At 45.5% G+C, this 15,411-nt stretch overlaps 1 protein-coding gene across 1 annotated transcript in view; it reads left to right on the top strand.

Moving 5' to 3' along the window:
- The window catches only part of LOC139260377 (kinesin-like protein KIF20B), a 113,921-nt gene that overhangs the window by 38,636 nt on the left and 59,874 nt on the right, over positions 1 to 15,411 (top strand). The window contains exons 14-16 of the mRNA XM_070876931.1: positions 444 to 580; positions 6,947 to 7,091; positions 12,760 to 12,967. Coding sequence (XP_070733032.1) covers positions 444 to 580; positions 6,947 to 7,091; positions 12,760 to 12,967 — 490 coding nt within the window. The remainder of the gene's footprint in view (positions 1 to 443; positions 581 to 6,946; positions 7,092 to 12,759; positions 12,968 to 15,411) is intronic.

The following is a 15,411-nucleotide window of genomic DNA, read 5'->3' as shown; positions in this document are numbered from 1 at the left end:
AATGCACTTTAACCACAATCTGAGATTTCCCCGCACCCCGCACCCCCCCCCCCCCCCCCAAACCCCAAGAAGTGCAATAGCGTGACATTTCCATATCCTATATTAATTATCACCACCGCATCTTTTTCAAACTAGATCATTTGTGCTCAATTACAGACAGTTGAGTTGTGACTATTTAAATTAATTTTGTTTGGGATCTAGTTGGCCAGCAGAGCAAGAACTTCAAGCTTGTGCTGAATCCAAGCTAATGTCCCAGGAGTGAGCGAGTATTGCAGTTCCCTGTGATTTGTGCATAGTTTTGATACTGTTTTCAACATACTTTATACTCTTTAAATACTGTTTCAGAGAAATATACTAGAAATGTTCTTGAATTAAAGAAATTCTTTTGTTAGAATTTGAATGTGCCCCCCTCTATTGTTTATTAATTGTGTTGCCATATATAGAAACTGCTGCTTTACATACAAGACCTGAAAAACAAGTTAATTGAGGAAAAGAAAGAAAAAGTGATCTTGGAAAAGAAAATCCGGGAAGAAGTTTGTCAAGAAATGGAAAAGTTCATGGCTCAGTTTGAAAATTTAAGGTACAGAACTGGGTGATTTTCAAAGAAATGGTCACTTTAAAATTCTGAAAATGTAATTTTGAAGGAAAATGCAAACCTATTAGTTAACAATTTAATACATGAATGTAAGGGGGTAGAGTATTGTAAGGGGATAAAGATGGTCACTAAAGTGGATAATGACGATAGTGAATTGATCTGACACACAAAAAATGGTCCAGATTAAAGGGCTCATCAGTATTAGGAGGTTATGAGGAGTCGGGAGTTCCTCCACCTCACGGTAGGGATTGTAATATATCGCCAATTGACAGATTGTATGTAAAACTCGCTTACAAATGGGTTTTAAAATGGAGAGAAGCCAAGAAGCAAAGCTTGATGTGTGTTGAACTTTGGTACAGAATGATAGAAAATGGCATGGACTCAGGTTAAAGGGAATGGCTTTGGCTGTGTGTTTATCTTTTTAAAAACTGCAGACCAAGCTGGAAACGCCAGAGCAAGGTTAAAACTGTGGAACAACACATTCCAACTAAGGCTGAGATGGAGAGGTTGCGAAACCACTCAGCAGCCAGTCTGATAAGGGTTAACAAATCAATATAGCTTCGTAAATCAGCTGTAAACCAATCGGTGGTCATAGAAGGAGGGTCGCACATAACTGTGGGTGAAACCATTGTTCTTTGACAGGTTCATTCGTGAACTCTTCCCCCTGCATGCTTGAATAAAGACCAGTTGAACCGAGATTTCATCTGAGTGATTCCGTGGCCGCATTAACGGGCGGGTGCCGATTCCTTATACCAGGGAGTCCACCTAGCAGAAAAGTCTTTGCCCCAACAAACACCATTTTCCAGAAATCTTTTTTTAGTTGTTCAATGTGCCTGATGTTTAATAAAATTTTATTGTAATGCTTAAAATAACATTTTTGCCCAATTTTGCCCAAACCCAGAGTTGCGCCGGGTTTTTAGGTCCAGAAATGCGCCATAAATAATTGTACTAACTTTCCCCAATCTGTAACTGGAATCCAGAGCCACGCAGCGTGTCCAGTCGCCTCGGGCTGCGGAGCCTGCTGTCTGCGCTGAAAACAAAGCCGGGCTTTCAGCGCATGCGCGGGAAAAAAAACTTGCCTTTTTGACGTCGCTGCAATAGACGAGCATGCTCAGTACAGCTGGGATTTGGCAATCGGCCATTTTTAAAGAGCCTGTTCTGTGTGAGAGGAGGGGTGCTTTTTGTGTGAGCATTGGAAAAATCGCAGCTGCATGCAGGAGTGCCGTGTGCGTGCGAGAGCAATGGAAAAATCGCAGCTGCAGCGGTACAAGATGCAACGCAGACCAAAGATCAAGAATTTCTTGCTGAAAGAAGTGGAGGTACTAGTTTCTGAGATTGAGAACAGATGGCAGGAGTTGGATACCAGCAGAGGTCACACAAAAGTTCCACCCAAAGAAATGAAGAAATGCTGGAACGAAGTTGTAGAAGATTACTGCACAGTCATGAACATCATGAGATCTGGAAACCAGTGTAAGTAGTAATTTCACTTATTCAATGCAATTGTAAATGTGACCAGCTGTATATGTCCCACCCAGCAGAAAGACACCCTCTCTATTTAAAAAAAAAAAAAAATTGTATTTTCATCTTGCAAAGTGCCACATAATAAAAAAGGAAAGAACTCGAACAGGAGGCAAATCTGCACCCACTGACACCCTTGGAAGACAGGGTCGCTGCTTTGATGGGTCCTGCCTGGAGAAAAACAATCAGTATTGCATAAGCTGGGCCCACACTTGAGGGAGAGGGTATGTACTGCAAATTCATTGTGGCCCTTCAAATCAACCTGCTGCCTGGCCTGCTATGTGTGAGCCTACTCGTGCCACCCACCCTGCCCCCTCCTCTGCTGCTAACCATTTGACTGTCCTGTTATATTTTGCAGAACTTGAGGCCAATCCTGAAGATGTAGAAGAAGACGAGCCTGAAGAAGAGAACATCTTCCAATCCATCCGTGGGGGGGGGGGCGAGGGGAAATGGAGCTGGATGAAGCTCCCATTGTTGTACTGACTTAGGAGAAGGTGCCGCTTATGGAGTTGACAGCGCCTTCCGTGACTAGTGGTTTGAGTGTTAGTGGGACTTTCCATGGTTTCACACCTTCCGAGGTTGCGGGTCCCACTGGTGGGGTGCAGCGAAGCACACCCAGGGCCCCACCGTCCCAGGCTGCGGATTTCATTGTTGGGGTGCAGTGAGGCACACCCAGGACCCCACCATCCCAGGCTGCGGGTTCCAGTGTTGGGGTACGAGCCACACCCATGGGGAGGAGGGGAAGGAGCGCTCGACTGCGCTCTCCTGAGATGCAGGATGTAACAGATGTGATTCAGATGATGTCATTGAGTGCGGGAAGCATTGACCTTACCCGATCACTCCTGGACACCATCAGTGTGGTGAGTGATGAGGTAGTGGAACTGTCGGGAGAAGTAACAACACTCGCCGGGACCATCAGTGAGCGAATAGTGGCCATGAGAGAGGGAATGTCCGAGGTAGTGCAAACCATGGCACTGGCCATGAGAGAGGGAATGTTGCAGGCCGCTGAGACACTGTTAGAGCGCATGAGGGACGGCATGTGTGAGTTAGCTGCTGCGATAAGGGAACATGCCCAGACCCCGCGCCCATTGACAGAATCAACTGCCACTCACAGCAGCCTCTGAAGAGCCCAAAGCCGGGCCTTTCAACTTGCCGCCTGACGCTGATGCCCCCCACCGTCAAGAGGTGCGCAGTACCCGAGATGTTAGAAGGAATAAGCTTGGTACCAAGCCCAAAATCACAGCGGGCAGGGGTGGTGGAGAGTCCAAGATCAAGTGCAGTGGGCGGTCTGAGAATAAGGGGGATGAGAGATGGGTGCAGCCTTTCTTTGCTGCTGTTGTTGTTATTGTTACTGTTTTTTGTAAGTTATATAAATTTACAAGTTTATAAGTGATCTTGAAAAGTGATATTAAAGTAACGTTTGATACAAGAAAAATTTTATTAAAGTTAAGTACATTGTAAACTTTTGAATAAAATATATTTTACATTAAAACTGAATCATGTTCCATTAACAAAACACAAGATTACGGAAGTGACCTCTCTCTTCTCTCTTTTGCCCCCCGTCCTCCTCCCCGGGCACCAAGCCTTCTTATCGGCTGTCTCTCTCCGTTCTCCCACCCGACACTGGCCCTGAGTGCCTAACCGGTCCGCTGCCCCATCCTAGCCCAGGCTGAAGGGCTTACCGATCCAATCTGCTCCCTCCCCATGCTGATAGGACTCATCACAGATCAGTAGATCCAGAAACTATAACAGTCCAGTAATTGAAACTGCCAAAATCAATAGCAGTGACAGCCTTAATTAAATTATGTCTCTGATGAGCTCAAACAGCATGGCAGAGGACCACTTGACCCTTTCCCCAAGCAATTCTTGAGAGAATGCAGCATGCTGCTTGATGAATATTGCCCCTGAGGATATGGTGTACACTAACTGCTGGGAAGACTTCTCCAAGAGTTATGACTTGGAATGAAATTGTATCTTGTATTCATATAGTACTTTCATCCCTCCTCCCCCATACCCCCCGCCACAGTTACATTTATATTCCACTGGGCAAAATTGCTAGCTCATGTAAAGGTTCTTTCCAACGAAAAGGACAGTTCCTCGGATTTTCATTCATGTTATTTGTAGTTATGTCTTTTATTCTTGTTGCAAAATTTAGCCATTCAGGAAAGACAGTGAAATAAGCAGCAGGGTTTCACAGTGGCTGCAAACACTGAATGTCACTTCTGCAGAGTGTGAATATTTTATGCACAAAATGTCGCTGATGCTTTATCAATAACGCATACAACACAGAATTTATTTTATCCCTTTGTTTCATATTCTCTCTCTTTTTCAGCCAGCAGTGTGTAGTCGTCATTTTGCAGAATTGAGTTCACCTCGACTACTTTTGATGTTGACCTGTTGGATAACATGGAATAAATAATGCACCTCACATCAGCATTAATAATTTCTCCCTTTGGGGATCAGAGACACCGATTATTGAACCAGATTTCAGTTGAATGCTAGAGCTGTTGCTTTGACAAGAGTGAGGGAAATCAGCGAGGCTGCTGCTGGCCAACGCACTGAAGGTTTTTTATTGGTGCCACAACCCTGGCCCCGAGCGCCCTCCCGGTCCGGTCCCCTAGCCCAGGTCAAAGGGCTTGCTGATCCACTCCCTCCCCCGCCGACCCTGGCCCTGAGTGCACTCCCGGTCCGCAGGCCGAAGGACTTGCCGATCCGACCCGCTCCCTCCCCCGCTGACCCTGGCCCCGAGTGCCCTCCCGGTCCTCTGCCTGACCCTAGCCCAGGCCGAAGAGCTATCCGATCCGATCCGCTCCCTCCCCCGCCGACCCTGGCCCTGAGCATCCTCCCGGTCCGCTGCCTGACCCTAGCCCAGGCCGAAGAGCTATCCGATCCGATCCGATCCGCTCCCTCCCCCGCCGACCCTGGCCCCGAGTGCCCTCCCGGTCCTCTACCTGACCCTAGCCCAGGCTGAAAGGCTATCCGATCCGCTCCCTCCCCTGCTGACCCTGGCCCTGAGCATCCTCCCGGTCCGCTGCCTGACCCTAGCCCAGGCCGAAGAGCTATCCGATCCGATCCGATCCGCTCCCTCCCCCGCCGACCCTGGCCCCGAGTGCCCTCCCGGTCCTCTGCCTGACCCTAGCCCAGGCTGAAAGGCTATCCGATCCGCTCCCTCCCCTGCTGACCCTGGCCCTGAGCATCCTCCCGGTCCGCTGCCTGACCCTAGCCCAGGCCGAAGAGCTATCCGATCCGATCCGCTCCCTCCCCCGCCGACCCTGGCCCCGAGTGCCCTCCCGGTCCGCTGCCTGACCCTAGCCCAGGCCGAAGAGCTATCCGATCCGATCCGCTCCCTCCCCCGCTGACCCTGGCCCCGAGTGCCCTCCTGATCCGCAGGCCGAAGGGCTTGCAGATCCGGCCCCGAGTGCCCTCCCGGTCTGGTCCCCTAGCCCAGGCCGAAGGGCTTGCCGCTCCCGACCCTGGCCCCGAGTGCACTCCTGGTCCGCTCCCCGCCACTAGTCCAGGCCGAATGGCCTCCTCCAATTTACTTACCTGCGCCGATTTCTTTAACTCTCCGCAAGGGTTTTCTGGAGAGGTCACATACACTGGCCTAAGCAGAAATGGAGTAACTGTCAGCTGGCCAAAGTTATCTAAATGGCCAGAATTGGCGTAGGTGGCTGGTTACGCCCCCTTTGGCTGGAAACAAAAACTTGCCTAAAAAAATTGTAACTAAATGAGTTATGCTGGTGCAAATTGATTGGGGAAACTGGATTTTTAACTTAGGCCAAAGAAAGCAGCCTGCTCCCAAAAAACGGCGCAAATCACTGTGGAAAATTGAGCCCAATATGAGCATTTTTAAAGATAGGCCACCAATTTCTAGAAAATGAAAATGAATTCATTGATTATCATTACTGTAAAATATTGGAGATCTACACGGACTATTATAATCAATGGCTTCAGTGTCTATAGTGGCACCTTGTATGTCTTCCCAACTATGATAGTCCTCCAATCTTCACCTTCGACCCCACCGGCCTCCACATGCACCAGATGATCTTCCGTAATTTCTTCCACCTACAACACGATCCCACCACCAAACAGATCTTCCTTTGCCCCATTCATCATCCTCTCTGATTTTCAGAGGGACCATTCCCTATGCAACACTCTTATTCACTCTTTTATCACCTCTACTTCAAGCTGCCCTCTCCCCTGGCATCTTCCTCTGTAAAGGAGATTCAACACTTGCCTGTTCACCACTTATCCAGGGCCCAAATACTTCTGTGTGAGATAGCAATTTACATATGTTCCCTCTATTCTACTATACTGTATTCAATGTGTAGTCCCTCTACATTGGGGAAACTAGATGCAAATTAGGTAAGCATTTTGCCAAACACGTCCGGTCTGTCTGCAAAGTATGACCCTGAATTGCTGATGCTCGCCACTCTGACCTCATTGCCATTGGCCTTGTACTGTTCCATTGAAGCATTTACATTTCAGGTTTCCCACTTGTGTAGCTGGTTACACAAGCTTTTGTTTCTTTAATGTCTTGGTGCTTTTTTCTATTAATTGACTGAATCAATCTGCTGTATAATTCCTCGCTGTCTCTTTTTAAAAAATAAATCCCCTCCTACTTTTTTATTTCTGGATGCCTGTCCGCCTCTTATTTTTCAGTGCTTAAGTGAGGGTCTGCACCCAAAACATAACCTTGCTGTATTCTCCATGCATGGTGTTTACCCTGGTGTGGGTTTCCAGCATTTTATTTTTTTTCCCCAGATTTCCATCACCTCTAGTATTTTGCTTTTCACTTGAATTGTTTCACCTGTATTTGTTTTTTTTTAATAGTGACCATGTAAAGGAAGAGAATCAGTTAACGGAGGACATAATTGAAAAACGCAATGAAATATTTCAAACTTTGGTTAAGACGTATGTTGCTATTGACAAGAATGATGCTGTTACTGAAGTCTGTACTGAACCAGAAGTCAATCGGGTATGTGATTTACAGTTTTCAGAAGAAACAAATGCTTTTTGAGATGTTCTTCTGTGCTGTTCATTGACAAACCATTTTCACAAATCCTAAGCTCATCGAAATCTAGTACTGGACATCCAACCCTATCCAAATCTGCCTTAGTTTGCAATTTTGTCCGGCTCATCTGCCAGTTTTGGAGTCATCGTCCTCCAAAAAAAAATAGTATTTGATCCCTCCTGTTCCTGGCACAAAGCTACATATGAGTGAGATGAGCACTAGTAATAAAACCAGCCCCTGGCCGCATATGAAGAAATGCAGTGCTGACCACTCAATGGGAGCACACGTGCGCCTTCTGCTTTCAGCGGCAATGTCCAGTCCCTAGGGCTTTGAGGTTGCATGCTGCATGCCAGTGTCCGAGAGAGATGTAGCAGTGTCATCAATTTTTCTATGTTCTCTACATGACTGTTTATGCTTGAGCCTGATTTTCCATGTCTGTCAGGAGCACAAGGTACTAAAATTCCTCAATTTGCACCAATCCAAAAAGCCACATGAAATAAGAGTAGTGAGCTTCAGATGCTATTACTTCCCTACCTGAAACATTTTCTAATGTAGAATTTCACATGTAATGTTCAGCATCATTTGTTAAACATTGAAGCATGCATTTGACTGGAAAATTGGCCTTGCACATTTGTTTGCAAGTACAGCTCCTCCCAATTTTCATGCTGGCAACCACCAAGATCAGCCTCATAAGAACATAAGAAATAGGAGCAGCAGTAGGCCATACGGCCCCTCGAACCTGTTCCACCATTCAATACGATCATAGCTGATCCGATCATGGACTCGGGTCCACCTCCCTGCCCGCTCCCCATAACGCTTATTCCCTTATCGGTTAAGAAGCTGTCTATTTCTGTCTTCAGTTTATTCACTGTCCCAGCTTCCACAGCTCTCTGAGGCAGTGAGTTCCACAGATCCACAACCCTCTGAGAAGAAATTTCTCCTCATCTCAGTTTTAAATGTGTGGCCCCTTATTCTAAGATTTTGCCCTCTAGTTCTAGTCTCTCCCATCAGTGGAAACATCCTCTCTGCAACCACCTTGTCAAGCCCCCTCATAATCTTATACGTTTCTATAAGATCACCTCTCATTCTTCTGAATTCCAATGAGTAGAGGCCCAACTTACTCAACCTTTCCTCATAAGACAAACCCCCACCCCCCCGCCCCCCCTCCCAATCCTCATAAGTCAACCCCCTCATCTCCGGAATCAATCTTGTAAACCTTCTCTGAACTGCCTCCTTTCGTAAATATGGAAATCTTCCTGATCACTTGCTGTACCTGCATACTCACCTTTTGTGTTTCTTGCATGTGTGATCTAACAAAAGAACATAAGAAATAAGAGCAGGAGTAGGCTGATTACCTCAACTCCACTTTCCTGCACTATCCCCATATCCCTTGATTCCCTTAATATTCTAAAAACCAATCGCCCTCTGACTTGAATATACCCAACGGCTGAACCTCAGCCCTCTGGGGTAGAGAATTCCAAAGATCCACCACCCTCCAAGTAAAGATATTTCTCCTCATCTGTCCTAAATAGCTGACTCCTTATTCTGAGACTGAGAGTCCTGGTTCTCGACTCCCCAATCCTGTAAGAATATTGTATGTTTCAATGTTTCACCTCTCATTCTTGTAAGCGCTATAGAATATAGGCCTAGTTTACTCAATCTCTCCTCATAGGACAATCCCCCCACACCAGGATTCAGTCTGGTGAACCTTTTTGCACTCCCTCTATATCCTTTCTTAGGTAAGGAGACCAAAACTGTACACAATACTCCAGGTGTGGTCTCCCCAGGGCCCTATATAATTGCAATAAGACATCTTTACTCTTGTACTCTCATCCTCTTGTAATAAAGGCCAACATACCATTTTCTTTCTTTATTGCTTGCTGTACCTGCATGTTAGCTTTGTGATTCGTGAACAAGGACACCCAGTGCCCTCTGAACAGCAACATTTCCCAATCTCTCAGCATTTAAAAAATATTCTGCTTTTCTATTTTTCCTACTAAAGTGGATAACTTCACATTTCTCCACATTATATTCCATTTGCCATGTTCTTGCCTATTCACTTAGCCTGTCTATATCCCCTTGCAGCCCTCTTTGCATCCTCCTCACAACTTACATTCCCACCTAGCTTTGTATCATCAGCAAACTTGGATATATTACATTTGGTCCCCTCATCCAAATCATTGATATAGATTGTGAATAGCTAAGGCCCAAGCACCGATCCTTGAGGCACCCCAGTAGTTAGTCTGCCAACCTAACAATTGACTCATTTATTCCCACTCTCTGTTTTCTGTCCATTACCAATCCTGAATCCATGCTAGAATATTACCCCAATCCCATGAGCCCTAATTTTGTATAATAACCTCTTGTGTGGCACCTTATCAAATGCCTTCTGAAAATCCACATCCACTGGTTTCCCCCTTTATCTATTCTGCTAATTACAACCTCAAAAAATATTTACAGATTTGTTGAACATGATTTCCCTTTCATAAATCTGTGTTGACTCTGCCCAATCCTATTATTTTCTATGTGCCCCGTTACCATGTCCTTCATAATAGATTCTAGCATTTTCCCTGCTGCTGATGTCAGGCTAACTGGTCTGTAGTTCCCCATTTTCTCCCTCCTTTTTTAAATAGCGAGGTTACATTTGCTACCTTCGAATCCATGGGAACCATTCTAGAATTTATGAAATTTTGGAAGATGATAACCAATGCATCCACGATCTCTATGGTCACATCTTTCAAAACCCTAGGATGTAAGCCATCAGGTCCAGGGATTATCGGTTTTCAGTCCCATTAATTTCTCCAGTACTATTTTTTTACGAATAATTTCTTTCAGTTTCTCATTCTCGCTAGACCCTTGGTGCTCCACTATTTTTGGGAGGCTTTTTACATCTTGCGTGAAGATAGACACAAAGTATTTGTTTAATTTCTATATTCCCCATTATAATTTCTCCTGTCTCAGCCTGCAAGGGACCCACATTTACTTTGGCGAATCTTTTCCTTTTTACATACCTATGGAAGCTTTTACAGTCTGTTTTTATGTCTCTCGCTAGTTTACTCTCATATATTCTATTTTTCCTTTCTTTATCAATTTCTTGGTCCTCCTTTGCCGAATTCCAAAATCCTCCCAATCCTCAGGCTTGCTGCTCTTTTTGGCAACATTATAAGCCTCTTCCTTTGATCTAATACTATCTTTAACTTCTCTTGTTAGCAACTTTTCCGATGGGGTTTTTGTGCCTTAAAATAATGTATAATTGTTGTAAATTACGTATTAATTCTTTAAATGCTAGCCATTGCTTGTCTGCCGTCATACCTTTTAAAGTCGTTTCCCAATCTACCATAGCCAACTTGCCCCTCATACCTACGTAGTTTGCTTTGTTTAGATTTAAGACCCTAGTTTCAGATTTAACTAAATCACTTTCAAACTTAATATGACATTCTATCATATATTATAGTCATTCTTCCCTATGGGCCCCTTTACTACAAGGTTATTAATTAATCCTTTCTATTGCACAATACTAGATCTAAAATAGCCTGTTCCCTAGTTGGTTCCTCAGCATTGTGATCTCTAAAACTACCCATGAACCATGAATTCGTCCTCCACATTATTACAGCAAATTTTGGTTTGCCCAGTCGATGTCGATTAAAGTCCCCCACGATTACTGTATTACCGTTGTTACATGAATCTCCTAATTTCCTGACTTATACACTGCGTTACACACTGAGGCTCTATAAACAACTCCCACCAATGTTTTCTGCCCCTTACTGTTTCTTAGCTCCACCCAAACTGATTCTACTTCTTGATTTTCAGAGCTAAGATCCTTTCTCTCTACTGCCTTTATCCCATCCTTTTATTATCAAGGCTATCCCTCCTCCTTTTCCATTTTGCCTATCTCTTCTAAAAGTTAAGTATCCTGGAATTAGTTCCCAACCGTGGCCACTTTGCAACCACGTCTCCGTAATGATTATTAGATCAAACCTATTCATTTCTGTCTGTGCTATTAATTCATCTATTTTGTTGCTAATGCTTTGTGCATTTAGATATAGTGCCTTTAGCTTTGACTTGTTTGTATTTTTCCCTGATGTCACCTCAGTCACTAATGCCTTTGTTACTCTGCCCCTTCCTGACCCACTCTGCTTATTTTTACCCTGAACTACTGTGCTCTTGATCCTTGACACTTCTGTTGTTGTTTTTAAATATTTCTTTCCTAAATCCTCACACACATCTTTCTCTCTTCTCCTCCCGCCGCCCCCCCCTTTCATTAGTTTAAAGCCCTGCCTATTGCCCTAGTTATTTGTTTTGCCAGAACATTGGTCCCAGCCCGGTTTAAGTGGAGCCCATCCCAACGGAATAGCTGCCTCTTTCTCCAGTACTGGTGCCAGTGCCCCATGAACTGAAACCCCTTCCACCTATATCACCCTTTGAGCCATACATTTAAACTTCTAATCTGTTTGTCCCTATGTCAATTTGAGCATGGCTCAGGTAACAAACCAGAGATTTTTATCTTTGAGTTTCTGCTTTTTAATTTCGATCCGAGCTCCTCAAACTCTCTCATTCCTAGTTCTACCTATGTTGTTGGATCCTACGTGGGCCACAATCACTGGTCCTCTCCCCCCCCACTCCAAGTTCTTCTCCAGCCGTGAGGAGATATCCTTAACCCTGGCACTTGGCAGACAACACAACCTTCAGAGCTCCCTGTCATGGCTGCAGAGAACAGCAGCATCTATCCCCCTGACTCTACTGTCCCATATCACTACCACATTCCTTTTTACTCTTTCCCTCCCTTCCACCCCACATTCTCTTCCCCCCCCCCCCCCCCCCACCCCGCACCTTGAATGGCCTCCTGTACCACAGTGCCATGGTCAGTTTGCCATCCTCCCTGCAGTCCTTGTTCTCGTCCATGCAGACAGCAAGTACCTCGTACCTGTTGGAACCAAGGGCTGGGCTCCTCCATCACTATATCCTGGGTCCCCATAGCTTTCTGACTCGCAGTCACGCCCTCCTGTCCCTGACCATTGATAAACTCTAAAGTACTACTTAACCTAAGGAGTGTGACTGCCTCCTGGAACAAAATATCCAGGTAACTCTACCCCTCCCTGATGCCCCGCAATGTCTGCACTTCGTACTCTAGCTCAACAAGTTTGAGCCAAAGTTCCCCGAGCTGCAGGCACTTACCGCAGATGTGGTTGCTTGGGATCTCACTGATCTCCATAAACTCCCATATGCTGCAGTTATAGTATCGTTAGTTGCCTCTGAATGAACAATCTTCTGCCACCCTAATTGATTGTCAAAGGTCCACTTGCTTTCTCTGTTTTATTGTCAGCCTATTTTGAATAAGGGAAGGCTGAATAAAAGTTTCTAGGTTATTCTACACAAAGTTAGGAGGCTTGAGGTTTGGGCACAGGAGGCAAAAGATCTTGCTGATTGCTAACCCAATAGTTTGTACCTCTGTTCCATTGGATAGTCTTTAATCACAAGGTTGCAAATATGTGAAAAATTAAATGTGAGCATTTAGCCAGCATTTTAACCAAGTTCCACTTTCAGTTAGTGTTCCAAAGAATTACTTTTTTCAATCCAGTGATTTGCTGATTTACAGTACTAGCTGTGCAATCCGTCTACTTTTTCAAAACAGGAGAGTTTGGTTAATACTAATGTTGTGGGATATATCAACTCCTTGGAACCAGATGTAGCTGAAATCAAGAAGCAAGCTGAAATGATCCATCACCATCTAACAACTGCTCCAGAACCTCAAGAAACTATTGCACTCCTGGAAGCTAATTTAGCTCGTGTCATTCAGGACCTTAACGAAACACAAGAAGCACTGAAAAAGAAAACTGCTGGTAAGCCTCAGCAAAAATATTGTTGCACTATAATTAGAAAACTTATGGTAATACATTTTATAAAATTTTGTTACACGCTATTGGGTTATTAAGAAGGCTTGTTTCAGGTAAATAAATATGGCTAAACTTATTTAAAAAATGTAATACAAAAGTTATAACCATAGGGAATTTGATAATTAGGGGAATAGATTGTGTCTTGTGGAGTCACAACTGAGAAACCTAGGGTTCTAAAAGTGGTGGCTGCAGAGATAGTGGATGCATTGGTTGTGATCTTACAAAATTCCCTAGATTCTTGAACGTTCCCAGTAGATTGTAAGAATATAAGAAATAGGAACAGGAGTAGGCCAAACGGCCCCTCGAGTCTGCTCCGCCATTTAATAAGATCATGGCTGATCTGATCATGGACTCAGCTCCACTTCCTCGCCAGCTCTCCATAATGCTTTATCCCCTTATTGTTTAAGAAACTGTCTATTTCTGTCTTCAGTTTATTCACTGTCCCAGCTTCCACAGTTCTCTGAGGCAGCGAATTCCACAGATTTACAACCCTCTGAAAGAAAAATTATTTTTTTGGGGCGTGAAACGAGTCGCACAAGATTTTGCACCCCTGCGGAACTTTCGACAATGGTTTTACGGCGGCACTAAAACTCACCACCCCGCTGCTGTTTTGACCGTTTGGATGACATAAATCGCTGCGCTAGAGCTCCGGGCGGAACCTTTCGAGCATTTTGCCCGATTTAGCGTCCGCCCAGAAAAACCAGACGGACTCAGGGTGTTAACGGCGCCCTGTTGAAAGTAGAGGAGAAAGTCATAGTTGAGTGATTAAAAGGATTGGGAGAAGAACACTGCATACTTTTGATTGTGAAGTTTGTGAATTTCTAGTTTGTTTTATAAAGGACATTTTAAAAGATGGGAGCCATGCTAAGTCGGGAGCCAGTAATCCTGGCTGATATTGCAGCCGGAAGAAGGCTTATTGTTGACCATTTGCAACGTAATCGAAGAGGTAGCAGAAGTATGGGGAGGAGACATTGTCCCCCCACGAGTTTACAGGGAACATCGCTCATACCTGCAGGTCTCTGAGGCACAGTGCGTTAGAAGGCTGCGCTTCAGAAAAGAGGTGGTCACAGAGATGCCAGCTCATACAGGCAGACCTACAGCCTACCAGCTGCAACAGGACTGCACTGCCCGTCGAGGTAAAGGTGACTATGGCACTTGCCTTCTATGCCTCCGGCTCCTTTCAGGCAGTAGCGGGGCACATGTGCGCCATCTCGCAGCACGCTACACATTGCTGCATTTGCCAGGTGACTAATGCAATGCACTGTAGGCAAGCAGTTGGACTTTATAAACTTCCCAATGACCAGGGAGACCCAAAAAGAGAAGGCTGTAGGTTTTGGACGATTTGCTGGCTTCCCCAAGTTTCAGGGTGCCTTTGACTGTACGCACCTCGCCCTGCGAGCACCTTTACAGAATCCAGAACCGAAAGGGATTCCACTCCATCAACCAACAGATCGTCTGCGACCATATTCAGCGCATCATAGAAACATAGAAAATAGGTGCAGGAGTAGGCCATTCGACCCTTCGAGCCTGCACCACCATTCAATAAGATCATGGCTGATCATTCACCTCAGTCTCCCTTTCCTGCTTTCTCTCCATACCCCTTGATCCCTTCAGCCGTAAGGGCCATATCTAACTCCCTCTTGAGTATATCCAATGAACTGGCATCAACAACTCTCTGCGGTAGGGAATTCGACAGGTTAACAGCTCTGTGAAGAAGTTTCTTCTCATCTCAGTCCTAAATGGCCTACCCCTTATCCTTAGACTATGTCCCCTGGTTCTGGACTTCCCCAACATCGGGAACATTCTTCCTGCATCTAACCTGTCCCATCCCGTCAGAATCTTAGATGTTTCTGTGAGATCCCCTCTCATCCTTCTAAACTCCAGTGAATACAGGCCCAGTCGATCCAGTCTCTCCTCATATGTTAGTCCTGCCATCCTGGGAATCATGGCAGTCAATGCCCAATATCTAGGGAGCATCCATGATGCTTTCATCTTGTACGAGAGCAGTGTCTCACGCATGCTCCAGTGTCAACCACAAGGCCAGAGCTGGATGCTAGAGGACAAAGGTTACAGCCTCGCCACCTGGCTCACGAAGCCCCTCCGGAACCCTCGGATAGAAGCTGAGCATCGCTATAATGAGAATCCTGCAGCCACACACACCGTCGAACAGACAATTGGAGTGCTGAAGCAGTGCTTCCGATGCTTGGAGCACTCTGGAGGCTGCTTACAATACTCCCCTCAGCAGGTCTCTGAGTTCCCTGTGGTGTGCTGCATGCTGCACAACTTAACCATCATGAGGGGACAGGAATGGCCAATGGGGATTGCAGGACCACCTCAGGAGAATGGGGGGGTGGGGGTTGCGGTGGAGGAGGAGGAAGATGAAGAGGAGC

The sequence above is a fragment of the Pristiophorus japonicus genome, chromosome 3 (assembly GCF_044704955.1).
Source record: "Pristiophorus japonicus isolate sPriJap1 chromosome 3, sPriJap1.hap1, whole genome shotgun sequence".
Classification (NCBI taxonomy): Eukaryota; Metazoa; Chordata; class Chondrichthyes; family Pristiophoridae; genus Pristiophorus; species Pristiophorus japonicus.
The sequence above is the reverse complement of the archived record's forward strand: the minus strand, read 5'-3'. Positions and strand labels throughout refer to the sequence as shown.